General features: G+C 37.2%; 1 protein-coding gene across 10 annotated transcripts in view; it reads right to left on the bottom strand.

Moving 5' to 3' along the window:
• The window catches only part of LOC105487675 (corin, serine peptidase), a 276,725-nt gene that overhangs the window by 161,622 nt on the left and 89,781 nt on the right, over positions 1–25,322 (bottom strand). For all 10 annotated transcript variants that reach the window (XM_071093630.1, XM_071093634.1, XM_071093635.1 and 7 more), the window contains 2 exons: positions 21,634–21,841; positions 164–345 (listed from right to left, as the gene is read on the bottom strand). In XM_071093630.1, coding sequence (XP_070949731.1) covers positions 164–345; positions 21,634–21,841 — 390 coding nt within the window. The remainder of the gene's footprint in view (positions 1–163; positions 346–21,633; positions 21,842–25,322) is intronic.

Raw genomic sequence — 25,322 nt, 5'->3', positions numbered from 1 at the left:
GATATTGTTAATATTCTATTCCTCGATCTGGGTTCTGGTTACATGGATCTTGTTACTTGGTTAAAATTTATCAAACTGTACACTTATTATTTATATCCATTCCTGTATAAATGGCATACTTAAATAAAATCTTCTAAAAATGAAACGAAACACAGACACCTACGTTGCTTTCCATTTTCCTGCTGAGGCGAGAAGCAAATTCTGCTGACGTCGCTGCTTTCAGTATGGTTTCTAAACTGGGAGCATTTGAGGAAATCCGGCCAGGAGTAATTCACCATCCCCAGGACTGATTCACAGCCTTCTTTGGCAGCCTCACAGAAGGACCTACAGGGCAGAAGTCCATGACTAAAAAAAAAAAAAAAAAGAGAAAGGTGAAAATTAATGTCTTTACAGAATAGGTTTTGAAATAATAGTGAAATTAAAGTTAGCCCCTGTGTTGTGATATTATCTTAATTTATACTTACTATAGTCAGCAACTTAAATTTTTACATTCAGTCCTATGACAGTGATTTTAGCCACTCTATTGTCTTGATTCTAGAAGAAATAGCTAGATCTACACCATCTATTTCTTGTAGGAGCATTCATCAATAATTTGTTTAATATTTACTGGGCTAAAATATACAGTTGTCAGCCTAAAAGAGCTCTATTTAACATCAAAAGGGAAAAATTAACATGGAAACGAAGGCCCTCAAATTGCAAAGGCAGAAGTAGGTCAAAAATATGTTATTCTTGTACTTTTATCTTCCCTTTGAGAAATTCAAGCATCTCTGAGTAGCAGCAGAGAGTAAGCTGTTCCATTATTAACTTCCCCAGGCTCCCTAGAAAAGGAACATCATACAGACGAGTGGCAACTTGGACCTTGTACAGTTATTTATCTTTTCAGATTTCTAGTTTGTCATATGCAAAATAAAAAAAATGCTAACAATTATCTGTTAATAGTATGAGTAATGATGCCCCTGGAGCTTATCTTTATTCATTTGACATGCCATCAAACAGTCCTAGATCCACAGCTCTGTGGATGGAGATAGGATACCAACAAAGTCAAGGCCACGGACTTGTTTCCTTGCAGACCCAGGTAATTGTTTCTACTTTACAGCTAAAGGCTGCATCTCTCACCCTGGCTGGTCAATTGCTAAAGGTATTTCAAATAGTTTTAAGGAAACTGGGAAAGAAAATACCCGGTTCAGTTAAACCAAAGCATACACTTCACAAATGTAGGGCCAATAAGATATCACAGAATCACACAATATTAGATATGTAACAAACCTTAAACAAACCTTATTCAAATCCTTCATATGAGATAGTTCCAGGGAGATTCTAGGACGGATTTGAGGTCAAACAGCTCCTACTGGCAGAAGCAGGAATAGAATCCTGGTGTTTCAAGTTTCAGGACACATTCTACCTACTCTCCCTGTCTCTTCTCTTGTAAGGACCTAATAGCTGGGCTTCTAAAACTCCTTGATCAAACAAGCACATTTACAATACCCCATTCATACTTCTACAGATTACAAAAATATAAGGGGATATGCCACCCATTGAAATCAAATGAAACTAATAGGGTCTGTAAAATAATGTTAAGGGAGAGATCTTTGTACTAAAAACGGAAAAAGGGAATTCAACATTCAGATAAAAATATTTTACCTTCCTCTCAGAAAGTCACCTTAAAACTGAATATCTTTTAGAATACTGATCTTCATATAATTGTCTACATACATTAATATGTAACCAAATTCAATAGTGAAGATGTTGAAGAAGAGGTTCTGTATTTGAAATATTTAGCTTTAGCATATAAAATATGAATTCGTTCAGGCAAGTTTATTGGTATAAAGAAGACACCTGAAATATATTAGATATTTCTAGGACTAAGAAAGGATCACTTAAATAACACTGTTTTTCAATATTTCCTGACTGTCCTGAATCTTATCTCAGAGAAGCTAGCAAATATATTTTCTTAAATAAAATTAAGATACACAGTTAAGGAATGTGGAGAACATAAAATTACTACATGCAGTTACTTATGTTCACCAGGCACTGCTCTTAGTGCCACACATGCATCAGAACAGGATGAGTAATAGGTGTTATTACTCATCCCCAATATACAAATAAGGAAACTGAAGCACAGAAAAATAAGACATTTGTCCAAGTTCACTGAGGGAATGAGGGTCAGAGCCGGGATTAGAGCTCAGGCAGATTGACCCAGGACCTATTCTACTTACTACTGTAGTACAAGTAAGTCCTAATTTCATGAATGCATATCTTGTAAGCACAACGCAAATCTTTTTATTTTTTATTTATTTATTTATTTTTTTTTAATGGAGCTTGGCTTTGTTGCCCTGGCTGGACTGTAGTGACGCCATAGGCTCACTGCAAGCTCTGCCTCCTGGTTTCAAGCAATTCTCCTGCCTCAGCTTCCCGAGTAGCTGGGATTACAGGAATGCGCCACCTCGCCCAGCTAATTTTGTATTTTTAGTAGAGACGGGCTTTCAACATGTTGGCCAGCCTGGTCTCAAACTCCTGACCTCAGGTGATCTGCCCACCTTAGCCTCCCAAAGTGCTGGGATTACAGGCATGAGCCACCGCACCCAGCCGAGAGTGCAAATCTTGATATGCACTTTGTGAGTGGCACCATCACATACATTATGGGTGAGATCTCCATTCTACAAAAGCCTACAAATGTGCATTGAATCAGTATTTGTCAGGGGCTAAGGAACACAAGAAAAGGGTAAATACATTTCTGCTTTCTTCACTAGGTGTGAGCCAGCCCACAGTAAAGCTATAAAACAAGCTAGGCTTGTCATTGGTGTTCCTTCTTTGCCACCTAGTTCTTGACCAAGGTCCCAGGGTCCCAATGCAATTGTGATCACCCCGATGCCAGCACTCCACCTAGATGGCCACCTCTACCAGAGTGCTTGAAACATATTATTCCCTATCCTTAATCAAAACAGCACTCCCAATTACAGCTAATCTCAATTAGGCTTTCAAATAAGAAAATAGATGAAAAAAACCCACAGAATAATGCATAATAATAAATGAATATTTAACCCTCCCAGAGATTTTTGCATCATTAAAAGAAGACTGCTTACTGGAGTAATGGAATCTCTAACTGATGAAACTCCAGATACCATTTAAAGCGGAAAAAACATTCAACATTTTTTGAAGATGAGAAAGATGTCTGCAAACTGAATAACACTCTGGAGCCCAATTCTCCCAAGTGGTTCCTGGACCTTTCCTCATTTCTGAACTGACTTATTTTATTTTATTTTATTATTTTTTTAATCATTCTACATCTTTTCTTAGAATCTTCTAGGGTAACAAAAATGAAGTTTCATGCAGGAGGCCAGCAGACTGTTTTCAAGTTCTAAAGTTAAGTCTTTAATTCAGAAATGGAATCATTGTCATTGACTCTTATGGTGGTCATTTTCTACGGGAAAGCCTCAGTCTATCACTTTGCAACTTTCACATGGCCACTCCTCCACTGCTGAATCTTGGGCCAATAGCTCACTCATGCTAAAATTCAGTTTCCTCATTTGAAAAATGAGGATTTTGGAAGAGCTGGAGTTTGGATCATTTTTCATAGTCCTTTTACTGCTAACATTCTGTAAGTCAAAATTCATTCTTTAAGGCAATGTTTCTCAGAGGAGCACTGGTAATCCCACCAGCTTTGCTAAATTTCAAAAGGTAACAGGCATTTTTCTCAAGATTTGTTCTGGGAATATATAGAGACATTAAAATACCATTAGGCCTTCCATTCTAAAAATAGGGCCTAAGAAAAATGTCTACAGTGTTTCCAAATAGTTCTCTTAAGAGGTGTAACCAACTGAGACCCATAAGCTTTAAACTGCTGGACCAGGATATATGTGAAATAGTGATGGGGTATTAATAACTAGCAACACTTTCAAACAGTGAGCAAAATGAGGAGTCATTTGTTCTTGCATTGCATAAAATTCAACTGCCTATGGAAGGGTGAAGCATTTTGCTTTTCATCACATAGAACAGTGTGGTGAGATAGGCCACACTATTTTGGAGTATGTGTCCATATCCAAGCAACAAACAGATTGATGACTTTAAAACAGTGCTCTGCACAGGGAAGGAGTCCACTTTAGCTATCTAAAAACTATTTTAGAAAGGATGCTTATTTTAAATTGATGTCTGAAGTGCATTTGGTGTTGTGCAAAAGTATCTAGTACATTTCAACTAAAGTTAAAGCAGAAAGCTCTTATATCTCCTCTATAATTATTTGTTCAAACATTTGATAACTGTATAAATAATAATACTATATAGTGATAGTGAAGTTTTTATGGTGTTTTCACTAGGAAGGGTGTTGTAAAATTATTTATCTACCAAAAACTGTACAGTTTATCTATAAAAATATTAGAGAATTTATCTTCAAATAATTTTGTTATAGTATATATACAAATTAGTATATATATTTTATCTGCAAAAAACAAGTTCTGATAAGGACATAAAGTTTAAATTATGAAATAAGTCAGCCACAAGGCAGGCTTATATGGTTAATGGATTTTCAAGTTTTATAAATCACTTTTCTCTTAACTTTTTATTTTGAACTACTGTTAGACTTACAGAAAAGTTACAAAAAATGTACAGAAATTTTCCATATATCCTTCATCCAGACTCCCCTAAGGTAAACATCTTACATAACTATAGTATAATTATTAGAACCAGGAAATTAGCATTGATACAATACCTTTAACTAAACTAAGGACCCTTTTTGAATTTTGCCAGGATCTCCATTTAGGATCCTACATTGCATTTAATTGTCACTTTTTACTTTTGGCAAATAAACTAATCTTTAAATACATTAGGATAACTCAGAATTTAAAACTCTTTTTTCATGAGGGAGAAAAAAAAAACAAAACAGAATCTTTGTGACAGGTGGACTTTAAGATGGCCCCAATGATCTCTGCTTCCTGGTATTCATGCCCTGTTTAATCCCCTCCTCTGGCATGTAGGTTGCCTGAGTGATTTGCTCCCAATCAACGGAAGGTAATGGAAAGTCAATTTCATCATTAGTCTACATAAGATTATGACTTCTGTCTTGCTAACAGACTCTTTCCCTTACTGGCTTTGATGAAGCAACATGTCATATTGAGGAGACCCACATGGCAAGGACCTGAAGGTTGACTCTGGCTAATAGACAGCTAGGAACTAAGACCCCCCAACCAAAGCCTTTAAGGAACTGAAGTTCTCCCAAGAATCACATGAGCTAAGTTCTTCCAAGAATCACATGAGCTTGGAAGTTGATCCTTCCCAAATCAAGCCTTCAGATAAGACCCCAACCCTGCCAATATCTTTATTTCACCTATATGACAGACCCTAAAGCAGAGGACCTGGCTGGGCCACTCCCAGATTTCTGACCAACAGCAACTGTGTAATAATGTAAGTGTATTTCTTTCAGCTGATAGGTTTACGGCAGTTTGCAATATATAACTAACACACTTTTCTTGACATATCACATTGTCAAAGGCATGCTACTGAGTTTGATGTCCTATTCATTGACAAGACTCACACAATAATCTTTTTAAAAATACACTCCTAAATTTGTCTTTGTTATGCTGAGCTGTTCAGTGAAAAATACTCACAAAATCAGTCACAAGCAGCTCCCAGAGTTGCAGACCTTACTTAGTCGTGAAGAGAATGTTAATGCTGGAAGGATCTTCCAAGATAATCTACTCCCATTTTCTCCTTTTGCATTATGAGGAAATTGAAGCCTAAACAGATTTCATAGCCAAATACTGTGACTCCATCCCAGTGCTCCCAAATATCTTGCCTATCTGACGTCCTTGCACAATCCATGAGCAACAGATAACACAGGAACATAAATCAACAAACGACAACACTACTGGAAAACCCAAATAATAATAGATGGCTTGTTCTCTCTATGATAAGCGAACAGCATTGGCTTCCTATGTCAGCATATTCTGTGACCTCAAGAGACCATATAAAAGGTTAGGCTTAGTGGGGTATGAGAGAAGCAGGAAAGAGGCTTCTTTGGTTTCTACTTCACTAAATGTGGGGATGGAATTTAGTGCAAGGGAATTTTTACATGTCATTGTCTCCCATCAGAAGATAAGTAATGGAAGCAGTTGGGGTATTTTTTGGTCACATTGGTCTGACTCTAAAATCCAGGAGTGTGTCATTGTTTTTCTTCATTTGTAAGAGTCATGATCTTACCAGGAAAGAGGTGAGCCACTAAAGCAGGTTCACCGCAGAGTGTTTAATGAAAGGGCTCTGATCTCCTACAGAAGGAAAAGGTACAGGCAGGGTTTAGATAAACCAACACGGGGAAGTACAGTAGGCTGCTGCAGGGAGCTGTTAGCACCCTAGGTTTAAGAGACAAGGGAAAGAGAATTTTCTGGAACTTGGAGATAGTTGTATGGGGAAGGCTGCTTGATAAGGGTTGTGGCCTCTTCCAGTGAGTGGGCTGCAGTCAACCCATGTAACCTGGCAGAAAGACAACCAGGGGATCACTACCCAAACTGCCTATCCTCCCACACTCTGATCTCATGCTGGTGGCTTCCATTGGTTGAATCCAACAGGAAACTAGAAAGTAGCCACTGTTAAAGCGGCCTCTCCTGGAAAGAGTTAGGATGGAAGAGAGTGGAAAGTAGATATGGAGAAGTAAATAAGAAACAGCCAGCACAAAGCTGCATGCCTTGCACCTAGTGAAAGCTCAGCAAATACTTGTCAAGGGATGAAACACAGTGGCGTGTGAGCAGATAAACTATGATTAGCTTGACATCTGGTAGGAGTGTTTACACCACAAGAATCAGCAGATTCTATAAATAATGGTTTTGTTGTTGGTTTGTTTTTTTCTTTCTCAGGGATCCAATTTACCAGCACACCACTGAATAAAGTCTAAATCATGTTATCTGCTACAGAAGGAAAGTTGTTTTCATTTCCACTCAAAAGAAAATTACTGCCATGAACTTCTTGAATCAACATAAGAAATGATCTCAATATTAACTCCTTCTCCACTACTTCTACCACTCCTCCTTCATATACATTATTTTGTCGGGGAGTATAGCTCAGGGGTAGAGCATTTGACTGCATATGCATTATTTTTTTGGTGGTAATACCATCTATCTAAGTCTCCAAGCCCAAAAGCCTTTGCCTTCCAGTCAACTTAGCCATTCATATGCAAATAATCACTAAATACTGCCAATATTACTTCCTAAAAATCCTTCCAATCCATTTTCCCTTCTCTCCCATTGTATTTTCTAGAAAAATTAAGCCAGCTGTACTCTCTCTAATATACGGTAGATCTGGCTGTCACTCCACCTGAATTGCCTTTTTCCCCCACCTTGTCTACATGGTATATTTTTCTTCTTCCTCCAAAATTAATTTCAGCAGTTACCTCCTCCCTGCTAGTAGCCTTCCCTAATAATGCCAGATAAAATGAATTCCTCTCCTTTCTCTGTGTTAGCTCCACGCCTTGTAAACTGATCACATTTTACAGCAATTTAATTGTGTTTATGTCTGGTCCTCTATTATGCTGAGTCCCTTGAAGACAGTAGTATGTTTTATTCATTTCCATAACCCAGCATCTAGCAGTGTGCCTGGCACATTATAGGCACCAATAAGTGTTTGCTAAAGGAATAAATTGATAATTTTCCAGGTATCTTTGTTGAATAAACTGATACCAGGAGCTGAGATAGAGCTAGTTCCTAGTAAGACCCTCTATCCCTCCCTTACATCAGCGCCCCCCCGCCACTAATACTCCTTACCTTGGCAACAGTAACTGCTTGCAGTACTGATCCCATCATGACCTCTTTTCCCACTTCAATCAATTATGACATGATGCTCAGTATATCTGGCTCTCCCTCACCTCCCAGACTTCCAGATCCTCATGGATCAAATGTAAGTTTGCAGTAAGTTTTCCTGAGCAACATTGCCTAAAATTGCACCTCTTATCACCATACTCCCACCCTCCCAAAGCTCTCCATTCCCCTGCTTTGATATTTTCATTGCACTTATCACTATCTGCTAAATTAATATTTATTATCTGTCTATTTATTTGCTTACTGCCTATCTCTCACTGACATGACATAAGCTCCGTGAAGCCAAGGATATTTGTTTATTTCATTTGCAGCTCTATCCCTGCTGTGCACAGTCAGCACTCCATAATTATCTGTTGAATAAGTAAATGAATCACATGCAGAGGTGATTCCTGTCTGAGATAAAGCTGTCAGTAGCGAAGTTGGGAGGGGAACTTAACTCCCAACTTAATGGGGTATACAAAAGCTCACACTACCTGCCCACGAGGTCCCCTCCACTTCAGGTCAGCAGGTTCTACACGCACTATTCAACCTTTAAATAATGCCCATGTAATAGTTAAATGTCAGTAAAAGTGTTATAAATGAAAAGCCTACACAGACTGAGGGTCTTGTTTGTTATGTCAATAGTAGTGTGTCACTCTTAAAATAGAGAAACTTAGAAAATACTAACAGATAAACACAGTTTGAATTAAGATGGGCATGAATAATGTAAAAATGACACAGCCACTCTGAAAGAGAATATAAAATTCCATTCTCTTTTAACCAACACATTCCTGATTCTCATTAATATCTGGCATACTTACCAGGGCCCAGGTGATGAGAGATTAACAGATCACAGAAGAAATGTGCAATTGTTTAATTATTTTGCAGCTGTTTTGATTTTTTTTACACATTATAAAATGGTGCCATAAATATGGATATTCAAATGAATTGAATAACAAGTATTATTTATAGATTCTAATCAGAGCCACATAATTATCAGGTGAACCCACCCCCAACATTTCAACGTAGGTTCTTTCTATTTTCCCTAAGAGTCAGCTGGTCTAAGAAATAAAGAGAAAGAGTACAAAGAGAGGAATTTTACAGCTGGGCCTCCAGGGGTGACATCACATATCTGTAGGTCCGTGATGTCCCCCTGAGCTGCAAAACCAGCAGGTTTTTATTAAGGACTTTAAAAGGGGAGGGGGTGTACAAACAGGGAGTAGGTCACAAAGATCACATGCTTTAAAGGGCAATAAAGATCACAAGGCAAAGGGCAAAGCAAAGATCACAAGGCAAAGGGCAAAATTAGAATTACTGATGAGGGTCTATGTTCAGCTGTGCACATACTGTCTTGATAGGCATCTTAAACAACAGGAAACAGGTTTCGAGAGCGGAAAACTGGTCTGACCTCAATTTTACCAGGACGGGATCTTTTCCCCACCCTAAAAAGCCTGGGGGTACTGCAGGAGACCAGGGCGTATTTCAGTCCTTATCCCAACCACATAAGACAGACACTCCCAGAACGGCCATTTATAGACCTCCCCCCAGGAATGCATTCCTTCCCCAGGGTATTAATTATTCATATTCCTTGATGGGAAAAGAATTCAGTGATATCTCTCCTATTTGCACATCCATTTATAGGCTCTCTGCAAGAAGAAAAATATGACTCTATTCTGCCTGACCCTACAGGCAGTCAGACATTATGGTTATCTTCCCTTGTTCCCTGAAAATCGCACTTTTTCAAAGTGCACTGATTTCATATTATTCAAACACATGTTTTACAATCAATTTTTACAATAGTGGTCCTGAGGTGACGTACATTCTCAGCTTAAGAAGATAACAGGATTAAGAGATTAAAGTAAAATAGGCATAAGAAATTATGAGAGTATTATTTGGGAACTGATAAATGTCAATGATATCTTCACAATTTATGTTTCTCTGCCACAGCTCCAGCTGGTCCCTCCATTCGGGGTCCCTGACTTCCCCCAACACATAATACCAATGAATTATTGAGAAGAAAGGTACTGCACAGAGCTTGATGAAATGTGTGCGCTTGTGACACTGTCAGTAACATGACAAGGCATTTTTAGATATATTTTATCTGTCATGGCCTGATTCTCTAGCTTTACATCTTTGTAAAATGAAAGTAATCAGAATTATATGACAGTATCTTACCTATGCTTTGAGCCATTTTGGCTCATAAAATGAAACCTCATCTATCACTTCATATTTTATATATAATGCCAAAAAAGCAACTAAGTCACCAGTGTTGTATGATGTTGAAATGGGAACTTTGCTACAACCAGCCACCTAAACAGCCAGGTTGCCAGAACTCATGTACCTGACTGCTGTTTCCAAGTTAGCAGATAAATTCAGGAAAGTAAGCAGCAGATGACTTTCAGAATATTTCTTTGGTAACAGCAACAATGCTCATTCTTTTTGCTTGACTACTGATCTATATACATTTTTAAAAACTATAAATATGAAAATATTTAATTCCTTAATGTTTCCATTTATTCCCAAATGTGAAACAATTTGGGATATATGTAACTTAACACCTAGAGCCTGAAATTCTATTTTCTACCATGAACTGTTTAAGCAAAGACCAATCCACCTAAGACACAGAGGGGTCAAGCAGATGACCTAGCTCCTTCCCAGGGTGATACCCTTTAAATAGTTGTCTAATATTTATTTGGGTGAGAAACTGAGATTTGCACTGAAGAGAAACAGGACTTTAGGTAGCAGGGTCCCAATTTGCAAACTCAACTTAGTAAACCAGAAGTCCTGCAGTTAACTTGGCCCATTCTTTCTGAAGGCAGTTAGGTGGCCAGTTGTTGCTACTGGATATGATCCATCATATGTCAACACCATGCCCCCCAAAACCTTCAAGAAGATTCTCTGATTAGTATTTCAAAGCAAACATAAGAGTGTTTTTGAGAAAACCTATGCCAAATTTAATTTTCTTCATCTTGTTTCATGAGTTTTTAGAGTTCCTTATTCATCAGTGCCTTGGGCCACTGTAAATGGACCTGCCTCTCAACCCAATGAAAAACCAATTAACCTTAGGATGCTGGATTCCTTACCCTAGGGTCTCCAGTAAGTTCTCATCAGTTGGTTTAAATACCTCCAGTAGTAGCAAACTCACCATTTCCTGAGATGACAATTCTATATTTACACAAGTTTATTATCCATAAAATTCTTCCTTTAGCTAAGTAGGAATTTACTCCTCAATGACTTTCAATTACTAGTTCTATTAATATGTTTGCCCTGTGGAAGAACACAGAAAAAGTATGCTCCGCCTTCCATCTCATGGCCCAGAAACATTTGAGAATGGCCATGGTACGCCCTCAGAGGTTCACACTCCCAGTTCCCTCAAGAATTCTTCACATGAACAGATTCTCAATCGCTATTCTCGTCAGTATCCTCTAGACATTAGACATTTTATTGTTGTTTTCTTTCTGTTCTTTATATAAACTTTAATGCTAAAATTTTCAATTAGAAAGTCTTTTTACCTGAGTACATATGAGTTAATATTAAGAAGAAGCACAGAGCCGCCAAGCCAGTCTTCAGGCACAATCTAGTGATTCCTTATCCATTAGGTCCAGGATTTTAACAGTGATGGAGAAGTGAGAGTTAATGTAACATCTTTTAGCTGGTTATTCTGCCAACCAGATCATCAGTGTTGCCTGATTTTAAAAAGAGAAGCTCAGGAGCTTCAGAAAGAAGCTAAATTATCTCTGGAAATATTATCCAAGTCACCTTAAAGTTTCAATTCCTTTAAAATATATACAAAATTTGATTTATGCAAAAATTTTAGGAACATATAAATTATACAAAAAGTGTAGTACAACTACAGTCAACATATTTTGAACTCTCATTAACCTAGACATTTAGGAGGATTCCCTGATTGAAGAGTTCATTTATTCCTTTACTTAAATATTTAATGAGCACCTGCTATGTGCTGGGCAGTGTTCTGAACAATGGGTATACAATGGTGTGCAAAGTCAACAAGTTCTCTGCCACTGTGGAGCTTATAAAGTAAGAAAGGCAATAAACATGCAAAAGGGGATATAACTGTGCCATGGTGAAAGATAACAGGCCCTATTGAGTATGATCAGAGATTTCTCTGCAGAGATGTCTTCTGAAAAGAGGGCTTAGTGTGAGGAGAAAGATGCTACCAGGTAAAAGGAACATTATACGCAAAGGAAGCTAGAAAGAGGTTGGCATTTTTGAGAGGTAGAAAGGAAGGTCACTGCAACTGGAGCCAGGTCTATGACACTAGAGAAGCAAAAAGGGCTTCAGAAACTATGGTAGGGACTTAAAACTGGCAATGGACAGAGCTATGCTTTGAATCAAATGTAATCTGCCCCCAAACTTTCAAGCGCATTCTCTGCAGTTGCCAGATGAAATTCTTTAATCTTCAGTGAACACACATAATATAAAATTTGGGTAACAGTATGGTGTTTTTCAAGAAGCTCATTTGAGGAAACTCATTTAGTTCTACTGAAAACCTACAAGGATTAAGTACACTAAAGAAAACTATAGTATACTATGGAAAACTGAGTACACGATGGAAAACATATAGTTCCCATGCTTCAGGTGAAATTTTTAATCTCAGTCATGTTGCTATGTAAATTTTTTATATAATTGCTCTAGATATTAAGAATATTTGTTTAGGACCTAGTGGCCAATCAGTATGTCAGAGGGAAAAATAAATAACTGACACATCAAATTCTTAAAGTTAAAATCTCATTTCAGGAGCATGGAATATATCTGCAATGTATTGGAACATATAAGCAAGCTGGAGACAATCTGCTGGGTCTCCTCCATTTCAATTAGCCTGTTTTGCAGTACATGGTATGTACATTTATTAAAAGCAGACACAGTCTAAAGGAGAAACTGTCAAAGCTCATTGTTATAACATACACTATAGTTGATGAGAATCTGAGGTCTCAAAGGAATCAGGTTAAAAATTATAACATTTACACATACCATTATAATACTTTTAAATTAAGTTTTAAATAGTATTAAGTGGGTATTGTCTCTAGGATGAAACACAAGCAAATCTTCATTGTTTGGTTAGCAGAGGAAATTAGTATGATGAATGATCCAAAATAATGAAATATAAAAGAAAACTATATTTGACATTAGAATTATTTTTATAATACATTTTACTTCTCTGAACTCACTTTGCTTATTAAATTTAGCTTGCAGATCCCACACATACACTAAGTGACAGCAAGAAGCATTGGTCTGAAAGTGCAATTATAAAATTAAATATAATAATAAATGCAGAGCCAGGAGTGGTGGCTCACAGCTGTAATCCCATCACTTTGGGAGGCTGAGGCGGGTGGATCACTTGAGGTCAGGAATTCGAGACAAGCCTGGACATTGTGGTGAAACCTCATCTCTACTAAAAATACAAAAATTAGCCAGGCACGGTGGTGGGTGCCTGTAATTCCAGCTACTCAGGAGGCTGAGGCAGGGAGAATTGCTTGAACCTAGGAGGTGGAGGTTGCAGTGAGCCAAGATCGCACTACTACACACCAGCCTTAGCAAGAGAGCGAGACTCTGCCTCAAAAAATAATAATAATAAATGCAATAATAAAAAATAAAATAAGTCCCCAAAGGATACTTGAAAATTAATATAATAATGGATATCATTTTCCATTAAAATAGAAAGTAAAAAATTACCGTATTAGCACACTTATCAGGTCAGGGGAAAAGCAAATTGTACCTAAAAGTGCCCTGAAAATTGTAAGTAGCTTAAGTAAAAATTTACAATATTCAAGTAGAGATTGAATTACAATCAGGATAATGATCGAAATGAATTTAGAGACTCCTGGAAGCTGAATGAATTTTATTTTATTATCTTATTTATGTGTATACAAGAGCCTATAGAGAAATTAAAGCAAAGAGATGTAAGTGAAATTATGAAAAATTAAGCAGAAATGGAACTGACATCTAGCTCCAGAAGCCCTATGTAGTCTACCTAGTTTTGTTTTAATCCATATAGTATTCTACATTCTTTGCAACCTTTCAATACTTAGAATACTTACCATATGTTAGCAATACTTATTCTATTAATAATTAATATTAATAAATAAGTAACTGACAATTAATATTATAATTAATAAGTAATACTTAGAATATGTCAGGAATGCTCATTCATTAATAATTAATGAATATTAATAAATTAATATTTTCATAGTAATTAATACCTTATAATTAGTTAATAATTATTAATGAATAACCTTCATATTTCACTAGTACTACCTGTCCTTTTCAATCCAGTATTTTATAACTGTTGATGACGTTTCTTCGTAAGAGCCAGGCACTGTTCCAAGCATGTTTTATTACTTAATCCTCATACTAACTTTGTAAAGTAAATACCACTACTATATCCATATCACATAAGAGGGAGCTGCTGCATTTGCCTTCAGAGCTTGCTTTCTCAACCACTACTGTGTGTTGAATGCTGGTCTCCCAAAAATATGTTCATGTCCTAACTCCTGGAACCTGTGAATATTATCTTATTTGGAAAAAAGGTCTTTGTGGATGTAATAAGAATCTTGAGATGAAGATGTCATCTTGGATTGTATGGGTGGCCACTAAATTCAATGACAAGTGTCTATATGAGAGACAAAAGAGGAGAAGACACAGACATACAGAGGAGAACACCATGTGAAGGCGAAGACAAAGGCAAGAGCGATTTGGCCATAAGTCAAAGAATATCTGAAACCACCAGAAGCTGGCAAAGGAAGGAAATGAATTCTTTCTGGAGCCCCAGAAGAAGGGGATGGCCTTGCTAGACTTTGGAATTCAAGTCTCCAAAGCTGGAAGAGAATAAATGTCTGTGTTTAAGCCACCCAGATTTTGTAGTCATTTGCTATGGCAGCCCTAGGATACGCTCACAACCACAGTATTATACTACTGCAGTCTAGGAACATAAAGGGCCTCTTCACTATCACCCCATATCTTCATTCATGGGAAAAGACTAACAGCTCTTCTCTCTCTTCATACTGTGAAAACACCTGCAACTGATAGTTTACAACAAAACATTTTCCTGAATGCCACTGGGTAACAGTTCTTTAGTTACTTCTGCGATTCAGAATCTACTGTTTTTATCCTACCTCAACACTATAGCAATGCAGGCTTTTTCCATTTAAAATAATAAATACTTTTTCCCTATTTGGGGAATATTTTATACATTAATTAAATCAGTACAAATACCATGGAATTTATTTGCACTTCAAAATGCAATTCAAAGGGGACATTACAACTGATGCCACAGAAATACAAAGGACCATGAAGACTAGTATGACAATTATATGCCAATGAATTAGATAACCTAGAAGAAATGAGTAGACTCTTTGACATGTACAACCCACCAAGATTAAATTACGAAGAAGCAGAAAATATTAACAGACTAATAAGGAGTATGGAGATTGAATTAGTAATAAAAGTCTCCCATCAAAGAAAAGCCCAGGACCTGATGGCTTCACTGCTAAATTCTATGAAACATTTAAAGAAGAGCTAATACCAACTCTTCTTAAACTCTTCCAAAAATTGAATAGGAGAGAATGCTTCCAAACTCATTATTCTGACACCAAAACCAGATAAAAGCAAGACAAAAACAAACAAACAAAAACCAAACAAACAAAAAACTGCAGGCCAATATCCCTAATGAACATTGATGCAAAAATCCTCAGCAAAATATTATCAAACAAAGCTCAAACGCACATTAAAAAGATCATTCACCATGATCAAATGGGATTCATCACAGGTATGAAAGGGTGGCCCAACATAACCAAATCAATAAACATAATACATCACATTAACAGAATGAAGGACAAAAACATATGATCACCTCAACAGATGCAGGAAAAGCATTTGACAAAATTCAACATTTATTCATGATAAAAATACTCAACAAATTAGGTTTAGAAGGAAAGTACCTCAACATAATAAAGCTGTTAACATCATACTCAATAGACAAAATTTAAAAGTTTTCCTGTAAGATCTGAAATAAGACAAGGATACCCACTCTCATTACTTTTATACAACATAGCACTAGAAATCCTGGTCAGAGCAATTAGGCAAGAGAAGGAAATAAAAGCCATCCAAACCGGAAAGAAAGAAGTTAACTTGTCCCTGTTTGCAGAAAACACTGACCTTACATATATAGAAAACCTTAAAGAAAGCCCTAAAGACTACACATGCACACACACACACACACACACACACACACACATACACACGCACACAAAATCTGTTAGATCTATAAACAAATACAGTAAAGTAGCCGAATACAAAAATAAATGAAAAAATCAGTAGTACTATACACACACAGAAAACTGAAAAAAATAAATATGTATGTATTATATATATAATATATATATATATTTGAGACAGTCTCACTCTGTCATCCAGGCTGAAGTGCAGTGGTGCAATCTCAGCTCACTGCAAGCTCCGCCTCCCAGGTTCATGCCATTCTCCTGCCTCAGCCTCCCAAGTAGCTGGGACTACAGGCACGTGCCACCGTGCCCGACTAATTTTTTGTATTTTTAGTAGAGACGGGGTTTCACAGTGTTTGCCAGATGGTCTCAATCTCCTCACCTCATGATCTGCCCACCTTGGTCTCCCAAAGTGCTGGAATTACAGGCGTGAGCCACCACACCCAGCTTGAAAAATGTATTTTAAAAACCCAATCCTGCTTACAATAGCTACGAAAAACACTTTAGAATAAACAAGGAAGTGAAAGATCTCTACACTTATAACTATAAACATTGAAAAATACTGAGGAAGGCACAAATGAGTGGAAAGATATGGATGTTCATGGTTGGAAGAATTCATATTGTTAATATGTCCATACTACCCAAGTGATCTAGAGTCAATGCAATTCCTATGAAAATACCAATGACATTTTTCACATAAACAGAAAATACAATCTCCAAATTTGCATGGAACCACAAAAGACAAAATAGCCAAAACAAGCTTGATCAAAAAAACAAAGCTAGAGGCATCATACTACCTAACTTCAAAATATACTACAAAACATAGTGATATGGTTTGGCTGTGTCCCCACTTAAATCTCATCTTGAATTGTAGTTTCCATAATCCCCATTTGTCATAGGAAGCATCCAGTGGAAGGTAATTGAATCATGGGGGCAGTTACCCCCATGCTGCTGTTCTTGTGATAGTGAGTGAGTTCTCATGAAATCTGATGGTTTTATAAGGGGTTTTTCCCCGTTTCGCTCGGAACTTCTCCTCCTGCCATCATGTGAAGAAGGATGTGTTTGCTTCCCCTTCTACCATTATGTTTCCTGAGGCCTTCCCAGACATGCAGAACTGTGAGTCAATTAAACCTCCTTCATTTATAAATTACCCAGTCTCGTGCAGTCCTTTATAGCAGTGTGAGACTGGAATAATACACATAGTAACTGAAACAGTATGGTATTGGTATAAAAACAGTCGAATAGACCAATGGAATGGAATTGAGATCCAATAAATAAATCCATGCCTTTACAGCAAGCTAGTTTTTGACAAACATGCCAAGAACACACAATGGAGAAAGGACAGTCATTTCATGCAATGGAGAAGAGAGAGTCAATAAATGGCATTGGGGAAACTGCCTATCAACATGCAGAAGAATGAAATTAGACTCTTATTGCATAGGATATGCAAAAATGAACTCAAAATAGGTTAAAGACTTAAATGTAAGGGCCAAAACTATGAAACTACTAAAAGAAAACATAGGGGGAACCTATAGCCTGGTTAATGATTTTTGGGAAATGATCCCAAGAGATCAAGCATCAAAAGCAAAAGTAGACAAATGAGATGTCATCAAACTAAAACTTCTGCACAGCAAAGGAAATAACAGAGTGAAGAGACAACCTATGGAATGGGAGAAAATATTTGCAAGCTATACATCTGATAAAGGGTTAATATCCAAAATACATAAGGAACTCAAACACCTCAGTAGCAAGAAAACAAACTACCTGATGATAAAATGGGCAAAAAAAAAAAAAAAAAAAAAAAAAAAACCTGATAGACATTCCTCAAAAGAAGACATATAAATGGCCAATAGGTATACGAAAAAGTGTTAAACATCACTAATTATTAGGGCAATGCAAATCAAAACCTCAAATCCCACCACTGCTTTATCAAATAAGTTTATGTAATATTCAAAATCTTTTGTTGTCATTTCAACAACGTTCACAGCATCTACACCAGGAATAGATTTAATCTCAAGAAATCACTTTCTTTGTTCATCCATAAAAAGCTACTCATCCATTCAAGTTTGATCATGAGCTTGTAGCAATTCAGTAACATCTTCAGGCTCCACTTTTAATTATAGTTCTCTTGCTATTTTCACAACCTCTGCAGTTACTTTCTCCACTAAAGTCTTGAATCCCTCAAAGTCATCCATGAGTGTTAGAATCAAGTTCTTCCAAATTCCTGTTAATGTTAATGTTTTCACCTCCTGTCATGCATCACAAGCATTTTTAATGGAATCTAGAATGGTAAATTATTCTCTAAAGGTTTTCAATTTTCTTTGCCCAGATCCATTAGAGAAATCACAATCTATCTATGGCAGCTGCAGCCTTATGAAATGTATTTCTTAAATAATAAGACTTGAAAGTCAAAATTATTCCTTGATTGATGGGCTGCAGAAGAGATATTTTGTTAACAGGCAAGAAAATAACATTCATTTCCTCATACATCTCCATAGAGCTCTTGGGTGACCAGGTGCATTGTCAGCGAGTAGTAATATTTTAAAAGAAATTTGTATTTTTCTGAGCAGTAGGTGTCAAAAGTGGGCTTCAAAATAATCAGAAAGCAGTTTCCCTATTGCCCTTTATTGACTGTCTTTTCTCCATTGCATGAAATGACTGTCCTTTCTCCATTGAGTGTTCTTGGCACCTTTGTCAAAAACCAGTTTGCTGTGAAGACATGGATTTATTTATTGGACCTCGATTCCATTCCATTGGTCTATCAGTAAACAGGTGTGCTGTCATCCAGGCTTTTCTGTTACACTTATAGAGTATGAATAGAGTAGATTTAGCATACTTGTTAATGGCCTTAGGATTCTGGGAACAGCAAAAGATCATTGGCTTCAACTTACAGTCACCAGCTGAATTAGACCTTAACAAGAGAGTCAGTCCCTCTTTGAAGTTTTAAAGCCAGGCACTGACTTCTCTAGCTAGCAAAGTCCTAGATGGCATCTTCTTCCAGTAGAAAGCTGTTTTGCCTAAACTGAAAATCTGTTGTTTAGTGTAGCCATCTTTATCAATGATCTTAGCTAAATCTTCTAGATGACTTGCTGCAGCTTCTAAATGAACACTTGTTATATCATCTTGCACATTTATGTCATGGTGATGGTTTCTTTCCTTAAATCTCATGAACCAATCTCTGCTAGCATCAAACTTTTCTTCTCCAGCTTCCTCACCTCTTCCAGACTTCACAAAATTAAAGAGTTACGATCTTGCTCTAGATTAGGCTTCGGCTTAAGAGAATGTTGTGGCTGTTTTGATCTTCCATCCACACCACAAAAACTTTCTCCATATCAGCAATAAGGCTGTTTTGCCTTCTTATCATTTGTGTGTTCACGGGTGTAGCACTACAAAGCAAAAGTTCTTTGTTGCCTACAAGAACTTTTGCTTTGCATTCACAATTGGCTAACCATTGGGTGCAAGAGGCCTAGCTTTCAGCATATCTTGGTTTTCAACATGCCTTCCTCACTAAGCTTAATCATCTCTAGCTTTTCATTTAAAGTGAGAGATATGCCACTCTTCCCTTCACCTGAACACTTAGAGGCCATTGTAGAGTTGTTAATTGGCCTAATTTGAATATTACTGTGTCTCCCAGAATAGGAAGGCGGGGGAGAGAGAGACAATGGAACAATAGTCAATATATGGAATCAACCTAAGTATCCATTAACCAATGAATGCATGAAGAAAATGTGATACATACACACACACACACACACACACACACACACACATATACAATGGAATACTATTCAGCCATAAAAAAGAAAAAATCCTGTTATTTGCCAGAACATGGATCAACCTGGAGGACACTTTGTTAAGCGGAGTAAGTCAGGCACAGAAAGACAAATACCACAGGATCTCATTTATGTATAAAATATTTAAAATTTGATCTAATTGAAATAGTAGAATAAAGGTTAAAAGAGGTTAGGGAAGTTCAAGGGTGAAGATTGGGGAAATGTTGGTCAAATGACACAAAATTACAGTTACCTAGGGGGAATAAGTTAAAGAGATCTTTTATATAGCATGGTGACTATAGTTATTGATAAATATATTGTATTCTTAGGTGGTCATAGTGGTGTGTGGCTACACTCCCAGCTACTTGGGAGGCTGAAGCAGGAGGATTGCTTGAGCCCAGGAGCTTGAGGCCAGCCTGGACAATACAGCAAGACCCCGTCTCTAAGTCTGTATGTATATATAGACAAATATGTACATATATACACACATATGTACACATATGAATGTATATATACACATGTATACACACATATATACACACATACATATATGTATGTGTCTGTATATATATGTACACACATATGTGTATATATGTATGTGTGTATGTGTAGTATTCTTAAAAAATGCTAAGGCGATGGATGTAAAGTGTTCTTACCACAAAAATGGTACAATGTGAGGTGATGTATTTGTTAATCAGCTAGATTTAGCCATTCCATCATGTATGTATACTTCAAAACATCATGTTTACACAATAAATGCATGCAATTTTATCTGCCAATTTAACATAAATAAGAATTCAAACACACAGAAAAAATGAAACTTATTCTTGTACTACTATTCTAAAACTTTGTAACATTTTAATTCAGAAAATAATTGGTGTTATGTGTGAATAAGTAACACATGTTTTGAAATTTTTTTAAGTGTATACTTAATATTCCAAAAATTCCATGACATACTTTTGATTGATGTACTTATTGAAATTTTCCCTGATCCTGTTTGATATCATGCTGGAGAGCCTCTGTCTATCTCTCTGTGTCTACACTTTGCCCTTCTCGCCCTGCTCTGCCTCCCAGTGTTGAGTGGAAGAACCACCCAACATCTAGGTATGGTTGATACTTGCTTTAAAGTATAAGATTTGGGACTTTTGAACTGATGAGATTTAGTTGAAATTCTGGATCTCATCCACCATGCTCACATGAATTATGCACCCTTGTCCTCTGGTTGTGGATGACTTCATTTGGTGAGAGGCACTGGCAGATGGGAGGGTGGGAGGTAAGTGAGGTCAGGGTATTTATCCCTCCTTCTCTCTCACTGCAAGACTGAAGGGTTGGCAGCGGCCATGCTCCTCTGCCTAGGGTCATAGCACCTGGCCTGTCCGAGATCCTTCACCCATAGATACAACTCTCTCTAGGTGCTACTGGCCATTATTCCCCTTCCATCTTGGGTGGTGGAACTATATCTCCGTATCATGAGATCCTGGTGCCTCCTATCACTTACTTGTTCTCTTAACCCTGCCCACAGCTCCATAAATAGTCTCTTCAAGAAACTCTCTTATCACCCCTTTGAGTGTGTTGTCTATCCTCACTGGAACAGCTATTATGGTATTCCTCTGATAGCATCAATCTAACATTGTGAATAATTTTTTCCCATAAATAAAATTATTCCAGATTTTCAAAACATTTCCATTTTCAAAGAATTAGAACTAGCCATGACTAATGTGGGGTTTTTTTACTCCTTTAATAACAACCAAAATGAAAGGGAGTCATTTGGATAATTTTTTTTTCTCCTAGGATACTTCTGGTATAACCAACTCTTATCACTGAATAATTTGGGTTCCCAAATACCTGTCATCGCCATCAATGATGCACTCAGGAAAGGCGAGACTACAGCCAAACAGCATGATATGTTGATAGCAACTGAGGCGATGGAGATACGTGAAAAACTTGAGGAACTTCTCCATTTCCATGTTTCTGACAACTGAGAGGAGAGGTGTTGGTGTGGAGTGGTAGGGCAGCATCTGACACTGGCTATGGGTGATGTTCATGCAGGCACCTGGGAAGTAAAGACAAGCACATTTAAGAGTGGACACATCAGGAGCAGATGTTTGCAAACTCATTTAGTATTTGTTTATAAGATAAAGTATACTTACTGTAAGAAAAAATTTAGATATGCAATCATACACATATGTGCATGTAAGTATGTATATGTGTAGGATAATGAAATCAAGCTACAAATACTTACAGAGGAAGAGTATTCGTGTCCTGGGAAAATGTGTGGAAAATACATACTCTGCATACATAGCTGGTAGGCATATAAACTGGTAATCACCTTTTCTTTTGGATCCCAGTAGGGCAGTGCAATATGGATCCAAAAAAAATCTTTTCAACATGCAAATTCTTTGACATTGTCAAGTCATTTCTAGAAATTTATCCTAAGGAAATAATCATATTTGTGAATGTGGATTTATCTACGGGGATCTTGATCTTTGCATAGTTTACACTTTTTAAAAGATAGAAATCATCTAAATATTCAGCAAAAAGTACTGTTCTAAATATATGGAACAAACAATAGAATATTTAGGTACATGAAAGATGCTTCAGAAGACTAATCACATGGGATGATGCTCATAATATAATAAATAAAAGTAGGAAGTCACAAAACAATTTATATACAATGATCTTGTTTTAAAAACACAATTTTGCACAGATTTGTAATCCTGTCTATGTCAACAGTTCAGGAGCAGCTCAGAGCCTCTGATATTATCGTCGCCCATAGTTGGCTCTTTTGGGCAAAACTACATCCATGGCTTTTCCAATGTCTTCATGCCAGAAATTTGCCTGGTTGACCCGAGATAAACAAAAATGTTGATATACGTTATATGATGGGATTTTAGGAGTCTCTACATTTTCTTTTTTATTCGGTATTCTCTTGTCTGTATAAAGATTCATTGCTTTTATTGTTGTTGCTTAAACAAGATTCTCTTATTCACAATTACCTCAGTTTCAAGGCCTAGTTATATGAAATCATATCTATATTATACATGAGAAAACTCAATTTTTAGAAGGCTAAGAAATCTGCCTAGAGGTGCATAGCCATTATGTATAAATTGCAGATCTGAAACTATGTCTTCTGAGTAATTTCCATTACTTAGAGCTAATGTAGAGGATTATGTTAAAAATAGTTCTTAAGATAATTCTTAATAGTTCATGAGAGGAAGAAGCTAAAAAGCATATAATGAAATATCACAAGGTCTGTATTTATAGTAATATGTAATACACCCATCTATTTTGACCACATATTTTTATCAGTTTCGATTATATTATTTTATTTAGAGGTTATCAGCTTTTGGGCTTATGCCTTTGATGGAAGCCCATATTTGAATAACAAAAGGCTCATTCCCTCCATCTAGCCAAAGAAACCACTGAATATTAAGAGATCATTTGAAAAATGCAAGATAGAAAACATCCTAGGGGTCGGGCGTGGTGGCTCACGCCTGTAATACCAGCGCTTTGGGAGGCCGAGGTGGGTGGATCACAAGGTCAGGAGATTGAGACCATCCTGGCTAACACGGTGAAACCCTGTCTCTACTAAAAATACAAAAAATTAGCCGGGCATAGTGGTGGGCACCTGTAGTCCCAGCTACTCCAGAGGCTGAGGCAGGAGAATGGTGTGAACCCGGGAGGTGGAGCTTGCAGTGAGCCGAGATCGCTCCACTGCACTCCATCCAGCCTGAGCGACAGAGCAAGACTCCGTTCCCCACCACCAAAAAAAAAAAAAAATCCTAGGAATTTTCCCATAGTAGCATTTGGAGAGCTTCATTGTTTCCTTTACTGCCACATAACATTCCATTGTATGTTGTACTGGGATTTATTTTAAAAACCTCCCTTTAATAAATATTTGAAATGTTTTCAACTTTTTGCTATTATATTGCTGTAATAAGTAACCTGTACATATGCCTGAAATGTACAATAGATTCCCAGAAGTAGAATTGCTAGGTAAATGGATAAATGCTTTCAGAATTTTGGCAGCTATTGTCAAATTCCCCCATCGTCGAGAATTACCATTTTGCATTCTCGCCAACAGTGTGTGAGGATGTCTGCTTTCTCAGTCTCATCAACAGAGAACAGTGTCAAACTTTTGGATTTTTGCTAATCTGATAGGTGAGAAATTATATTGTAGGGTGATTTTTCATTTGCATTTAACTTGTTGCCAGTGAAGTTGAGCACCTTTTCATATATTTAAGGACCATTTGCATTTTGTCTTCAGTTTCATATCCTTGGAAGATTTTTCCTACTGACTTTTAGGGGTGTTTTTTCTACTTTTATAAGCTCCTTATTAGGGAGATTAATGTACTGAAATATTCTAACACTTTTTCTTTACTTTTGTGGTTCTGAGATTATTTTAAAGAACTAACAACTACATAATCATTTAATAGATGAATATATTTTATTCTACTTTAATCCAGCTGTTGGTGATAAAAAGATTTGAAAGTTGAAAAGTAGCCAGTTCAGAGGCAGAGCTCAAAATCGAATCTGGAGTAAGGTATGATAATATCTGACATTTGAGTACCCCTTTATAGTTTACAAACCACTTCTACCCTTATCTTTTAAGGTTGTATTAGTTAGGTTTGGTTTGGCTGTAGTGAAGGAAAACTGAATATAACATTGCTCTAAGCAGAACAAAATTTCTCTGCCCTATAATAGTCTAGATGAGTGGTCCAGGACAGGAATTGGATCCCGTGGTGCCAGAAACATAGGCTCTTTATGTAGCCCTAACTTCATGGCCCAAGAAAGTGAAACCTATGGTCCAGACAGAAGGGTGGAGAAGTAGTAAAGAGGACAAGGGCACACTCTTACTATTTCTTAAGAACAGTTCCAGCTGCTACAAGACCCTTCCACATATATCCCATTATCCAGAACTTCGTCACATGGCCACATCTAGTTGCATGACAGGCTAGGATTATTCCAGTTTGACATGTGCCCAGATAAAAATGGGGAGTGGGATCAATTACAAATGAAGGAGAAAGAATACTGGTGTTCAACCAGAAACCTCTGCCAGAAAAATAAATAGAGAAGGCATCATTATACTAATTATAAAAGAAAATAAAGGTCGCAGTGGCTCACACCTGTAATCCCAGCACTTTGGGAGGCTAAGGCGGGTGGATCACCTAGGTCAGGAGTTTGAGACCACCCTGGCCAACATGGTGAAACCCCATCTCTACTGAAAATACAAAAATTAGCTGGGTATGGTGGCGGGCACCTGTAATCCCAGCTACTCGGGAGGCTGAGGCAGAAGAATTGCTTAAACTCAGGAGGAGGAGGTTGGCAGTGAGCTGAGATCACACCACTGCACCCCAGCCTGAGCAACAGAGCAAGACTCTGTCTCAAAAAAAAAAAAAAAGGTACAACTATTTTCCTATTCAAGATGTTTGATTAAGCATATATCCTCCCTCCTGACACCTCACAAAAAAAAGAATAGTAAAGGGGAAAAAAGCATAAACTCATAACAGCAAAGAGCATAGAGAGGGGCTTCC

This window comes from Macaca nemestrina, chromosome 3 (genome assembly GCF_043159975.1).
Source record: "Macaca nemestrina isolate mMacNem1 chromosome 3, mMacNem.hap1, whole genome shotgun sequence".
NCBI lineage: Eukaryota > Metazoa > Chordata > Mammalia > Primates > Cercopithecidae > Macaca > Macaca nemestrina.
The sequence above is the reverse complement of the archived record's forward strand: the minus strand, read 5'-3'. Positions and strand labels throughout refer to the sequence as shown.